The sequence below is a fragment of the Ranitomeya imitator genome, chromosome 1 (assembly GCF_032444005.1).
Source record: "Ranitomeya imitator isolate aRanImi1 chromosome 1, aRanImi1.pri, whole genome shotgun sequence".
Lineage (NCBI taxonomy): Eukaryota > Metazoa > Chordata > Amphibia > Anura > Dendrobatidae > Ranitomeya > Ranitomeya imitator.
The window spans coordinates 393,811,416-393,826,145 of record NC_091282.1 but is presented as its reverse complement, the minus strand read 5'-3'; the positions used below and the strand labels follow the sequence as shown (position 1 = coordinate 393,826,145).

The window sequence follows — 14,730 nt, the reverse complement described above, 5'->3', positions numbered from 1 at the left end:
TGTATATCACAGGGGGAGTAGTTTGGACACTTTTTATACATTAGTAGCTGATGAATTTCGCAATTTAAATTCATCAAAAAGTGTAAAAAAATCCGTTGACCCCAAATACAAAGCGAACCTTGTCAAACAGAGAAAAAAATATATAAATAAAGAGAAAAACAATGCAAAGATATTTTTTTATATGAAAAACAATATTTCTAGATCAGAGCAGCAAGCTCTCAAGCAATTAAAAAATAACAAAAAAATAGTCATAAGACAAGCGGACAAAGGAGGTGGAGTGGTGATTCAAGACAGAGAAATATATTTGCAGGAAGCCTACAATATTTTATCAAATGAAAAATATTATAAAAAAGTATATATGGATCCAGCCAAAACATACAATTCAGAATACCATCTATTTATAAATAAAGCTTATTCTCAACATATTATCAATAAAAAAGAAAAACGTTTTCTGACAAACAAAAATCCAAGCACAGCAATTTTTTACCACTTACCAAAGATCCACAAAAATCCCATAGCACCTCCAGGTAGACCAATTATCTCAGGTATTGGATCTTTGACAAGCCAGTTATCCCATTATATAGACTTACATCTTCAGGATCTTGTAAAAAAACTACCATCTTTTCTACTGGATTCTAACCAACTTATAAAGGAATGTAGTTCCCTAAATTGGGAAAAAGATTATTTCTTTATTACACTAGATGTGAATGCTCTATATTCCAACATTGAACATAATAGGGGAATCGAAGCAGTAGCATACTATTTATCTGGGATTCCAGATATGCCACCAGTCCAGAGAGATTTTCTCATAACAGGTTTAAGATTTATATTGGAGCATAATGTTTTTGAATTCCAGGGTGAGCTGTTCCTGCAGCAATTTGGCACCGCGATGGGGACTCGGGTCGCGCCCAGTTTCGCAAATCTCTTTATGGGGCGATTCGAGTCCTCATCGCCTCTCAGCCAAACACCTTATAAAGAAAACATACTGCTATACAGGCGTTATATAGATGATCTTATTATCTTTTGGAAGGGCACTGAAAAATTAGCAATCTCACTTGTAGAAGAACTCAACAAGAATAATTGGGGCATTTCCTTCACATACAATATAGATAAAGAGAAAATCCATTATTTGGATCTAGAAATCAGTCATTCAGGCAAAAAAATTATAACCAAAACTCATTTTAAAAAAACAGATTCTAATGGTTTTTTGGATTTTCGGAGCGCACACTATTCTAAATGGAAAAAGAATATACCGTTTAGTCAATATCGGCGCATCCGTAAAAATAACACGGTAGATACAGACTATGTAGAACAATCCAAAATTTTGACAAAAAAGTTCTTGGATAAAAAATACCCGAAAAAACTCATAGCAGAAGCTTATGAAACAAACTTGAAAAAAACTCAAAAGGAGTGTCTGTACAAGAAACTCATAAACAATAAACAACCTTCTAGTTCAAACATCGAACAAACGAAGATGTGCAAAAACAAAAATGAAAACACTATAGAAAAAAATACTAGATGGGAATATAATTTCATCACAGCTTTTAATCAGGGAAGTGTGCAAGTAAGACAGATTTTAAATAAGTATTGGTACATCCTAAGAAAGGATTCTTTTTTAAAACAATGGTTACCCAAGTATCCCGGTATCACATTTCGGAGGGGAGTTACAATTAAAAACATCATTGTTCCTAGTAATTTGGGGAAACCCCTTTCCTCTTTAAATACTAAAGAGACTCCTATACAACATCCTTTTGGAGTTTTCAAATGTGGATCTAAAAAGTGTCACTGCTGCAACATCATCAGCCATAAACAAAACTGTATAATATCAAGCAGTACAGGAGAAACCATAAATATAAATCAACACCTTACTTGTGATAGTAACTATGTTATTTATGTGATCACATGTGCTTGTGGCCTTCAATACGTGGGTCGCACCACACAGACAGTGCGATTGCGTATGAATGGCCACAGGCAAAACACCAAAAAAGGTTTTTTAAAACATAGTCTGTCCAGACACCTTCTGGTCAAACATCACCAAAAATTTGACATAAAGGTAACCCCTGTGGAGCAAATACCACAGAATGACATCAACAGAATCCAGAAATTAAATAGAAAGGAGTCCTATTGGATTTTCCGATTAAAAACCTTATATCCCGATGGCCTCAATGAAACAGTGGAAAATGTATAGAGATTCACAATGGAGAGAGGAGGAGGAGGGAGAGGGATAAGAGGTAAATGAAAGATAAAGGGAATAAAGGAGAGAAGAAAAGAGAAAAAGGAGTAAAAAAAAAAAAAAAAAAGGTGTATATATATATGTATGTATGTGCATATAGGTATATGTATTTTTTCTCCCTTCTGAATTCTGCTATAATGTCATGCAATTGAATTGTTTTATAAATATTTGTGGAAAGGATTATAGAATCCACTGTGCAATTTTGCATTTTATAATGTGCTTCGCATATTTATTAATTTATTTATTCATTTTATTTTTCATTTTTTAATTATTCTCTCCTTTCCTAACTTTTAAATTTTACTAAAACGATATGTAATTTAATTGCTTTTTAAATACTTTTTGAAAGGATTCACTGTGCAACTCTACAATTTATAATATGTCTTGTATATTTATTTACATGTATGTAATTTTTTTTTTTTTTTTTTTATTATACCAGGATTGGTTTAAGATCACACTGACTCACTTGGGGTGGAGTGTTAATCCTAATCAATTCAGGCACACCCCTGCTATGTGTTAGGAGTCAGCAGTCTATAAAGATAACTTTCTTGTAAAACATTTTTAAAAGCACATATAATACCTGATGAAGGCCGTTGTGGGCTGAAACGCGTTGTTTTGTTCTTATTAAAGTGTCCTAATAAATTTGGTACTGAGCAAATTATCTCAACCTTCAAAGCGCCTAGAAAGGAATTTTTTTTTTTTTTTCTCTCTAACCATTGTATTCACATGCAATCCTTGGATCAAGGCTGGCATAGTTCCTGCAATAGTGCTGCATACCGGAATATTATAAGACGTGGATCCATCATACGGATCAATTGAATGTACATACAAGACATCCAAAGGGTGAGTGCAACAATATATATTTCTTGCTGTGAATATACATCTACACTTAGACTCTGCGCCCCTTGTCTCCCTTTTTATATCTCCTTCCGATATCCTTAAGAAGATAGATTTGTCACAGAGTGACAACTTTGAGAGCACCCAGACCCACCTGGACTCTTGTACTGACTCTTTCACTAACACCTTCCTGTCATGTAAACATGTATTAAAGGGAATCTGTCAGCAGGTTTTTGCTGTCCCCTAGAATCAGGCTCTCTGCCGTACAGCATGCTGCTCTCAGATTACATACAGGGTTGGCCATTTATATGGATAGACCTGGGTGGGCCATGTATATGGATACACCTAAATAAAATGGGAATGGTTGGTGATATCAACTTCCTGTTTGTGGCACATTAGTATATGGGGAGGGGGAAAACTTTTCAAGATCGGTGGTGACCATGGTGGCCATTTTGAAGTCCACCATTTTTGAATGCAACTTTATAAATGGCCCACCCAGGTGAATCCATATAATTGGCCCACCCTGTAGTTAAAGCCTGGATACAGATTCGTTCTAACACTTTGAAGCACAATGACAATATAGGGTACTGAAAATATTTATGACAGAACATCCTGGAAGGTATGCCTAAAAAGTCCTTAATGCTCACAACAATACAGAATTGTATAACCTTTATCAAGAAATTATCATACAGAGATCTCATAGGGTGCCAGGGGCCGCCACACCTCATGAACCTTTTAAAGACATCACCTACAGTATAACCTGCAGCTGCGAAAACTAAATCTCATGGGAAGGTTGGGAAAAATACTGTAACATTTTTGACAGTTTGAAAATTTCAGTAAAGATGCAGTGTAAGGGCTCGTGTACATAGCCATATTTTTGATGCAACAAAATGTCAGATCACACTTGGATCAATATTATTCTACTAGATGGCCCGATTTTAACGCATTGGGTATTCTAGAATATGTATAGTAGTATATAGCACAGCCCACGCAGTATATAACACAGCCCACGTAGTATATAACACAGCCCACGCAGTATATAACACAGCCCACATAGTATATAACACAGCCCACGCAGTATATAACACAGCCCACGCAGTATATAACACAGCCCACGCAGTATATAACACAGCCCACGTAGTATAAAACACAGCGATGTAGTATATAGCACAGCCACGTAGTATATTGCCCAGCCACATAGTGTATAGCACAGCCACGTAGTATATAGCAAAGACCACGTAGTATATAGCACAGACCACATAGTATATAGCACAGACCACATAGTATATAGCACAGAAACGTAGTATATAACACAGGCCACGCAGTATAAAACACAGCCCATGCAGAATATAACACAGTCCACGTAGTATCTAACACAGCCCACGTAGTATATAGCAGTGTGGGCACCATATCCCTGTTAAAAAAGAATTAAAATAAAAAATAGTTATACACTCACCTTCCGATGGCCCCCGGATCCAGCCCAGGCATTTAGCGATGCTCCTCGCGACGCTCCGGTCCCAAGAATGCATTGCGGCAATAACATGTGATGATGTAGCGGTCTCTCAAGACCACTACGTTATCTCTGGTCATTGCCGCAATGGATTCTTGGGACTGGAGCATCGCGAGGAGCGGGAAAGGCGCCGGAAGGTGAGAATATAATGATTTTTTATTTTTTTATTATTTTTAACATTAGATCGTTTTACTATTGATGCTGCATAGGCAGCATCAATAGTAAAAAGTTGGTCACACAGGGTTAATAGCAGCATTAACAGACAGCGTTGCACCGCGTTATGCCGCGGTGGAACGCAGTCCGTTAACGCTATGTGGGCGTTGACTGGAGGGCAGTAGGGAGGGGTGTTATGACCTGGTGGTTAGGAGCACCTGACCTGATAGTTAAACTCATACAGGACGAGCTCTGGGATGTGGGAGCTCTGCTGACCGCAAGCCCTAATCCTATCGCACACACTAGAAATAGCCGTGGAGCGCTCCTGACGCTCCCTAGGCGCCTCGTCACAGCCTAAGAACTAGCTAGCCCTAGAGAAAAAAATAAAGCCTACCTTGCCTCAGAGAAATTCCCCAAAGGAATAGGCAGCCCTCCACATGTAATGACTGTGAGTAAAGATGAAAGTCACAAACGCAGAAATGAGTTACTAAATAGACAGAGGATAGGAAAGGAATCTTTGCGGTCAGCACAAAAACCTACAAAAGACCACGCAGAGTGTGCAAAAGGGTCCTCCGCACTGACTCACGGTGCGGGGGTGCCACCCTGCATCCCAGAGCTTCCAGCTAGCAAGACAAAATCAAGATAACCAGCTGGACAAAGAAACAAGAACAATAATAACAATCAGGAACTTAGCTTCTGCAGGAGAAGACAGGACACCAGGCAGATCCAGGAGCGAACTGAACCAATGCTAAAACATTGACAGCTGGCATGGAGAAACGATCTGAGTGGAGTTAAATAGAGAAGCCAACCAAAGGATAAACCACGTCACCTGTGTAAGGAACCTCAGAAGCAGCAGCTCCACTCACAGCCACCAGAGGGAGCCCACGGACCGAACTCACCGAAGTACCATTCATGACCACAGGAGGGAACTCGAAAACAGAATTCACAACAGTACCCCCCATTGAGGAGGGGTCACCAAACCCTCACCAGAGCCCCCAGGCCGATCAGGATGAGCCAAATGAAAGGCACAAACTAGATCGGCAGCATGAACATCAGAGGCAAAAACCCAGGAATTATCCTCCTGACCATAACCCTTCCACTTGACCAGGTACTGGAGTTTCCGTCTCGAAACACGAGAATCCAAGATCTTTTCCACCACATACTCCAACTCCCCCTCGACCAACACCGGGGCAGGAGGATCAACGGAGGGAACCATAGGCGCCACGTATCTCCGCAACAACGACCTATGGAACACATTATGGATGGCAAAAGAAGCTGGAAGGTCCAAACGAAATGACACAGGATTAAGAATTTCAGAAATCTTATATGGCCCAATGAAACGAGGCTTAAACTTAGGAGAGGAAACCTTCATAGGAACATGACGAGATGACAACCAAACCAAATCCCCAACCCAAAGTCGGGGACCAACACAGCGCCGGCGGTTAGCGAAACGTTGAGCCTTCTCCTGGGACAATGTCAAATTGTCCACCACATGAGTCCAAATCTGCTGCAACCTGTCCACCACAGTATCCACACCAGGACAGTCCAAAGGCTCAACCTGCCCTGAAGAGAAACGAGGATGGAAACCAGAATTGCAGAAAAAAGGAGAAACCAAAGTAGCCGAGCTGGCCCGATTATTAAGGGCGGACTCAGCCAAAGGCAAAAAGGACACCCAATCATCCTGATCAGCAGAAACAAAGCATCTCAGATATGTCTCCAAAGTCTGATTAGTTCGTTCGGTTTGGCCATTAGTCTGGGGATGGAAAGCCGAAGAAAAAGACAAATCAATGCCCATCTTAGCACAAAAGGACCACCAAAACCTTGAAACAAACTGGGAACCCCTGTCCGAGACGATGTTCTCCGGAATGCCATGCAAACGAACCACATGCTGGAAAAACAATGGCACCAAATCAGAGGAGGAAGGCAATTTAGACAAGGGTACCAAATGGACCATCTTAGAGAAGCGATCACAAACCACCCAAATGACTGACATCCTTTGAGAAACAGGGAGATCAGAAATAAAATCCATGGAAATATGCGTCCAGGGCCTCTTCGGGACCGGCAAGGGCAAAAGCAACCCACTGGCACGAGAACAGCAGGGCTTAGCCCGAGCACAAGTCCCACAGGACTGCACAAAAGAACGCACATCCCGTGACAAAGAAGGCCACCAAAAGGATCTAGCCACCAAATCTCTGGTACCAAAGATTCCAGGATGACCAGCCAACACCGAACAATGAACCTCAGAGATAACTCTACTAGTCCATCTATCAGGGACAAACAGTTTCTCCGTAGGACAACGGTCAGGTCTATCAGCCTGAAACTTCTGCAGCATGCGCCGCAAATCAGGGGAGATGGCAGACAAAATTACCCCCTCTTTAAGAATACCCGCCGGCTCCGGAACACCCGGAGAGTCAGGCACAAAACTCCTTGACAGGGCATCAGCCTTCACATTCTTAGATCCCGGAAGGTATGAAACCACAAAATCAAAACGGGAGAAAAAGAGCGAACATCGAGCCTGTCTAGGATTCAACCGTTTGGCAGACTCGAGATAAGTCAAATTCTTGTGATCCGTCAAGACCACCACGCGATGTTTAGCTCCTTCAAGCCAATGTCGCCACTCATTGAATGCCCCTTTAAATGGCCAACAACTCTCGATTGCCAACATCATAATTGCGCTCAGCAGGCGAGAATTTTCTAGAAAAGAAGGCACATGGTTTCATCACCGAGCCATCAGAACTTCTTTGCGACAAAACAGCCCCTGCTCCAATCTCAGAAGCATTAACCTCGACCTGAAACGTAAGCGAAACATCTGGCTGGCACAGCACAGGGGCAGAAGAAAAACGACGCTTCAACTCCTGAAAAGCCTCTACAGCCGCAGAGGACCAATTGACCACATCAGCACCTTTCTTGGTCAAATCAGTCAACGGTTTAGCAACACTAGAAAAATTAGCGATGAAGCGACGGTAAAAATTAGCAAAGCCCAGGAACTTCTGTAGGCTCTTCACAGATGTCGGCTGAGTCCAATCATAAATGGCCTGGACCTTAACAGGGTCCATCTCGATAGTAGAAGGGGAAAAAAATGAAACCCAAAAATGAAACCTCCTGAACTCCAAAGAGACACTTAGACCCCTTCACAAACAAGGAATTAGCACGAAGAACCTGGAACACCATTCTGACCTGCTTCACATGAGACTCCCAATCATCCGAAAAGACCAAAATGTCATCCAAATATACAATCATGAATCTATCCAGGTACTCTCGGAAGATGTCATGCATAAAGGACTGAAACACAGATGGAGCATTAGAAAGCCCGAATGGCATAACCAGGTACTCAAAATGGCCCTCGGGCGTATTAAATGCTGTTTTCCATTCATCGCTCTGTTTAATTCGCACCAGATTATACGCCCCTCGAAGATCTATCTTGGTGAACCAACTAGCCCCCTTAATTCGAGCAAACAGATCAGACATCAGCGGCAAAGGATACTGAAATTTGACTGTGATCTTATTAAGAAGGTGGTAATCAATACAAGGTCTTAAAGAGCCATCCTTCTTGGCCACAAAAAAGAACCCTGCTCCCAATGGTGACGACGACGGGCGAATATGACCCTTCTCCAAGGATTCCTTTATATAACTCCGCATAGCAGAGTGCTCTGGCACAGATAGATTAAACAGTCGGCCCTTAGGAAACTTACTACCGGGAATCAAATTAATAGCACAATCGCAGTCCCTATGAGGAGGTAGGGCACCGGATTTGGGCTCCTCAAATTCATCCCGGTAATCTGATAAAGACTCAGGGACTTCAGAAGGAGTGGAAGGCGAAATTGACAACAATGGAACATCACCATGTACCCCTTGACAACCCCAGCTGGACACAGACATAGATTTCCAATCCAACACTGGATTATGGACCTGTAGCCATGGCAACCCCAAAACGACCACATCATGCAGATTATGCAACACCAAAAACCGAATATCCTCCTGATGTGCCGGAGCCATGCACATGGTCAACTGCGTCCAGTATTGAGGTTTATTCTTGGCCAAAGGCGTAGCATCAATTCCTCTCAATGGAATAGGATGCTGCAAGGGCTCCAAGGAAAAACCACAGCGCCTGGCAAACTCCAAGTCTATCAAATTCAGGGCAGTGCCTGAATCCACAAATGCCATAACAGAGAGTATATGACGACAGAGAGCAAATCAGAGTAACGGACAAAAGAAATTTTGACTGTACCGTACCAATGGTGGCAGACCTAGCGAACCGCTTAGTGCGCTTAGGACAATCGGAGATAGCATGAGTGGAGTCACCACAGTAAAAACACAGTCCATTCCGACGTCTGTGTTCTTGCCGTTCAGCTCTGGTCAAAGTTCTATCACACTGCATAGGCTCAGGCCTATTCTCAGAGAACACCGCCAAATGGTGCACAGCTTTGCGCTCACGCAAGCGCCGATCGATCTGAATGGCCAATGACATAGACTCATTCAGACCAGCAGGCGTGGGAAATCCCACCATGACATCCTTAAGGGCTTCAGAAAGACTCTTTCTGAAAATTGCCGCCAGGGCACATTCATTCCACTGAGTAAGCACAGACCACTTTCTAAACTTCTGACAGTACACCTCCGCCTCATCCTGACCCTGACACAAAGCCAGCAAGATTTTCTCTGCCTGATCCACGGAATTTGGTTCATCATAAAGCAATCCTAGCGCCAGAAAAAACGCATCAACATCATGCAATGCAGGATCTCCTGGCGCAAGGGAAAATGCCCAGTCTTGAGGGTCACCACGTAATAAAGAAATAATGATTTTTACTTGTTGAGCGGGGTCACCAGAGGAGCGTGGTTTCAAAGCTAGAAACAGTTTACAATTATTTTTGAAATTCAGAAACTTAGATCTATTTCCAGAAAATAAATCAGGAGTAGGAATTCTAGGCTCTAACATCGGATTCTGAACCACAAAATCTTGAATGTTTTGTACCCTTGCAGTGAGATGATCCACACAAGAGGACAGACCTTGAATGTCCATCTCTACACCTGTGTCCTGAACCACCCAAAGGTCTAGGGGAAAAGAAAGACAAAACACAGTGCAAAGAAAAAAAAATGGTCTCAGAACTTCTCTTATCCCTCTATTGAGATGCATTAATACTTTGGGCCAGCTGTACTATTATGACCTGGTGGTTAGGAGCACCCGACCTGATAGTTAAACTCATACAAGACGAGCTCTGGGATGTGGGAGCTCTGCTGACCGCAAGCCCTAATCCTATCGCACACACTAGAAATAGCCGTGGAGCGCTCCTGACGCTCCCTAGGCGCCTCGTCACAGCCTAAGAGCTAGCTAGCACTAGAGAAGAAAATAAAGCCTACCTTGCCTCAGAGAAATTCCCCAAAGGAATAGGCAGCCCCCCACATGTAATGACTGTGAGTAAAGATGAAAGTCACAAACGCAGAAATGAGATAGGTTTCAGCAAAGGGAGGCACGACTTACTAAATAGACAGAGGATAGGAAAGGAATCTTTGCGGTCAGCACAAAAACCTACAAAAGACCACGCAGAGTGTGCAAAAGGGTCCTCCGCACCGACTCACGGTGCGGGGGTGCCACCCTGCATCCCAGAGCTTCCAGCTAGCAAGACAAAATCAAGATAACCAGCTGGACAAAGAAACAAGAACAATAATAACAATCAGGAACTTAGCTTCTGCAGGAGAAGACAGGACACCAGACAGATCCAGGAGCGAACTGAACCAATGCTAAAACATTGACAGCTGGCATGGAGAAACGATCTGAGTGGAGTTAAATAGAGAAGCCAACCAAAGGATAAACCACGTCACCTGTGTAAGGAACCTCAGAAGCAGCAGCTCCACTCACAGCCACCAGAGGGAGCCCACGGACCGAACTCACCGAAGTACCATTCATGACCACAGGAGGGAACTCGACAACAGAATTCACAACAGAGGGGGCACTGACTGGAGGGGAAGGGCGAATTCGTGGCCGGATTGTGCCAGCTGGCCGCAACCAATCAGCAACATGGGATTTCCGTGACAGACAGACAGACAAACAGACGGAAATGACCCTTAGACGATTATATAGATAGATAGGGTTGTGCACATATCAGTTTATTTCAAGTCTGCCCAAAGAAATAAATCACTGCATGCCCACGTGTGATCTGATATTCGGATTGCACTCAGCCTCACAAGTCAATTAGTCCGTGGGAACCATCAGACTGCGCTCAGATGTCATCTGAGTGCACTCTGGTTTCCAAGGACTGACAGAATGGAGAAATAGTTTTTCTTATTCTTCTCCTTATTCAAGAGAATAGGATCAGAGTGTGATTTGCATAATAGACCCAATTCTTTGAGATGAGACAATACATGGTCGTCTACATCTAGCCTAAAACAGACAAATCAGTGTTAAGCGACAATTATATGTTTGGCGTAACATACATACATCATGTGTGATTATACTTGACGCCCAAGCAAAATGCAGTTAAGGCCACGTTCACACGTTCAGTATTTGGCCAGTATTTTACATCAGTATCTATAAGCCAAAACCAGGAGTGGGTGATAAATACAGAAGTTGTGCATATGTTTCTATTATACTTTTCCTCTGATTGATTTCGGCTTACAAATACTGACCAAATACTGATTGTGTGAAAGAGACCTGAGTCAGATTCTGGAAAGGATTGATCTTTAAGTAATGGGTAACAATGCTTAACTTTTTTCCTATTTCTTGCTTATTTTATTTAGTTTTTTTAAGATCATGTTTATCTTTGCTCCAGGTCTTGCTCACACAGTAACGTTGGTTCAGAAGCAATTCTAGACATTGCCATACACCTGAGGCTCAGTTCACAATGTCTGCAGAATTCATCAGATCAGTCACGTCCGCAATTTGCAGCTGTGCGTGCTCATCAGAAGCTGCCTGCTATTAACATTCACCAGTCTGGTCTGTAAATCGGACCAAACTGGAATATGCTGCAATTTTTTCCCTATGGTCCTTTAGTCAGTGTGGAAAGTAGAGCGTGGGCCCCAGCATATAGACTAACATTGATCTAAATGCTGCCCACGTGAGGTCAGTTTTTCACATCACTCTAACTCAAAATACATATGAAAGCACACCTACATAGCAAAAAGCTTGTCTGGCAACAATTTTGAATCTCCTTTGAGAAAAAAAAATCCGACGTGTCGAAAGATCTAAATGACAAACATCCATATACAGTATGTGGACCTAATCTCACAGTTTATAGACCTCTCTCATAGTAGTACCAGTCTCCAACATTTTATATATTAACTTTTCATAATACTAATTCATATTCATTTTCCATACAAATTAAATAGAACATAATTAGGTAGAATTATATTTTTCATGAAATGTAAAATTAATTCTATGTATAAAGCAATTGTACTGATCATTATAAAGAAGAAACAAAATTAAAAAAAATTATTTCAGTAGGTGACTGCATTATATATACCTTGTTGTAACTGAACATATCTTAATTTCACATTTTTAGTTCTATATACTATACTATTGAGTAAAAAACACTTACTTGAAAGCATGTAAAAGTCATTCAGATACACTGGCTCCTCATCCTATCAAAAGAGAAATTGAGATCATTAATTATGCACAAATGGCTAAATCATGGAAAAGTGGTGAACCTTCCCAGTAGTGGCCAGCCCACCCAAATTACCCTAAGAGTGCAGCAACTACTCATCCAAGAGGTCACAAAAGACCCCACAAGAACATCCAAAGAACTGCAGGCCTCACTTGCCTCAGTTAAGGTCAATATTCATTACTCCACCATAAGACTGGGCAAAAATTGCCTGTATGGCAGAGTTCCAAGATGAAAACTACTACTGAGCAATCTAATATATAATTGCCTAGAATACTACTTCCTGCAATTTGTGGAAACAGGAACACATGGGCTACTTGCACAGTGAACAAGTCTGTATGATCATGTTCACACACCACCAAGGTAGAGCAGCTTAGTATACATTTTTTGCAAAAAACGTATCAACCAAATACCCTGTTTTTTACATCTTTTACTAGCACTTGCGGATTACTGCAACATTTTTTCAAACTGAGTGTTTTTGGTTTTACTATTCTCTTTTGTGTCTTCAGGTTTCTTGGTGGTGTGTGAACATGATCATACAGACTTGTTCACTGTGCAAGTAGCCCATGTGTTCCTGTTTCCATAATTGTTCTCTTGTGTCTACAAGACTGGGGAGTTCCACCACTCCTCTTGGGCTATCTGCACAAAAGCTGTTCTACCCTGTATGCACACATGGATTTTTCCTCTCTGAACCCTGTTCACACAGGTTATATACAGATGATCAGGTTTTTAAATACATCAGATAGGGATTGCATGCATTAGTTAGGACTGCTCTGATAAGGGTATACCGTGAAGATTGGTAGAGCAGCTTAGTATACATTTTTTGCAAAAAACGTATCAACCAAATACCCTGTTTTTTACATCTTTTACTAGCACTTGCGGATTACTGCAACATTTTTTCAAACTGAGTGTTTTTGGTTTTACTATTCTCTTTTGTGTCTTCAGGTTTCTTGGTGGTGTGTGAACATGATCATACAGACTTGTTCACTGTGCAAGTAGCCCATGTGTTCCTGTTTCCATAATTGTTCTCTTGTGTCTACAAGACTGGGGAGTTCCACCACTCCTCTTGGGCTATCTGCACAAAAGCTGTTCTACCCTGTATGCACACATGGATTTTTCCTCTCTGAACCCTGTTCACACAGGTTATATACAGATGATCAGGTTTTTAAATACATCAGATAGGGATTGCATACATTAGTTAGGACTGCTCTGATAAGGGTATACCGTGAAGATTGGTAGAGCAGCTTAGTATACATTTTTTGCAAAAAACGTATCAACCAAATACCCTGTTTTTTACATCTTTTACTAGCACTTGCGGATTACTGCAACATTTTTTCAAACTGAGTGTTTTTGGTTTTACTATTCTCTTTTGTGTCTTCAGGTTTCTTGGTGGTGTGTGAACATGATCATACAGACTTGTTCACTGTGCAAGTAGCCCATGTGTTCCTGTTTCCATAATTGTTCTCTTGTGTCTACAAGACTGGGGAGTTCCACCACTCCTCTTGGGCTATCTGCACAAAAGCTGTTCTACCCTGTATGCACACATGGATTTTTCCTCTCTGAACCCTGTTCACACAGGTTATATACAGATGATCAGGTTTTTAAATACATCAGATAGGGATTGCATACATTAGTTAGGACTGCTCTGATAAGGGTATACCGTGAAGATTGGTAGAGCAGCTTAGTATACATTTTTTGCAAAAAACGTATCAACCAAATACCCTGTTTTTTACATCTTTTACTAGCACTTGCGGATTACTGCAACATTTTTTCAAACTGAGTGTTTTTGGTTTTACTATTCTCTTTTGTGTCTTCCTGCAATTTGTGCCAACTTCCTGTCCGGAGCTAATGTCCGGAGCTAATGTCCGGAGCTAATGTCCGGAGATAAGTGACGTCAACAGTGTCCAGTGTCTGATTGGTTGCCGCCTGCTGCGAGCGACCAATCAGAAACGTGCCGTATTGTGACACACTCCGCCCGCCATTTTGGTGTGATTTTTGAATTTTTACCTCACAGCAAGTTTCTACTGCGTGGAGGCGGGCCCAGTGACGTTGCTCTTCAAGCTCCTGACGAATTTCGTCAAAAAAATGATAATACCATTTACCAAAACTATATATATTTAGTTGTGAAGTGGTTCAGTGACATTTTCACACCAATTTTGAACTTTTGTTTGGTGTTTTCTCCATATACTGCCTATTATTCACTGACTGTTATACTGAGAGACTGCCGTTTATTAACCTCTTCTTTGCCACATTAGGTATATTGCTCTATTATTTGCCACATAAGGACATTGTCCATTATTGCCCAGCAATTTCTCTGCAATATAAACTGCCTATTTAATACCTGATGGGCACACAAGTATGCGCCAGTATGGGTACTAAGAGCCTTTCCACATAATAATGAAATATTT

The 14,730-nt window shown here is 41.6% G+C and overlaps 1 protein-coding gene across 2 annotated transcripts in view; it reads right to left on the bottom strand.

The window, feature by feature from the left end:
- Positions 1–14,730, bottom strand: part of LOC138674246 (uncharacterized) — a 205,363-nt gene that overhangs the window by 145,995 nt on the left and 44,638 nt on the right. For both annotated transcript variants that reach the window (XM_069762139.1, XM_069762141.1), the window contains exon 4: positions 12,260–12,302. In XM_069762139.1, the coding sequence (XP_069618240.1) occupies positions 12,260–12,302 (43 nt within the window). The remainder of the gene's footprint in view (positions 1–12,259; positions 12,303–14,730) is intronic.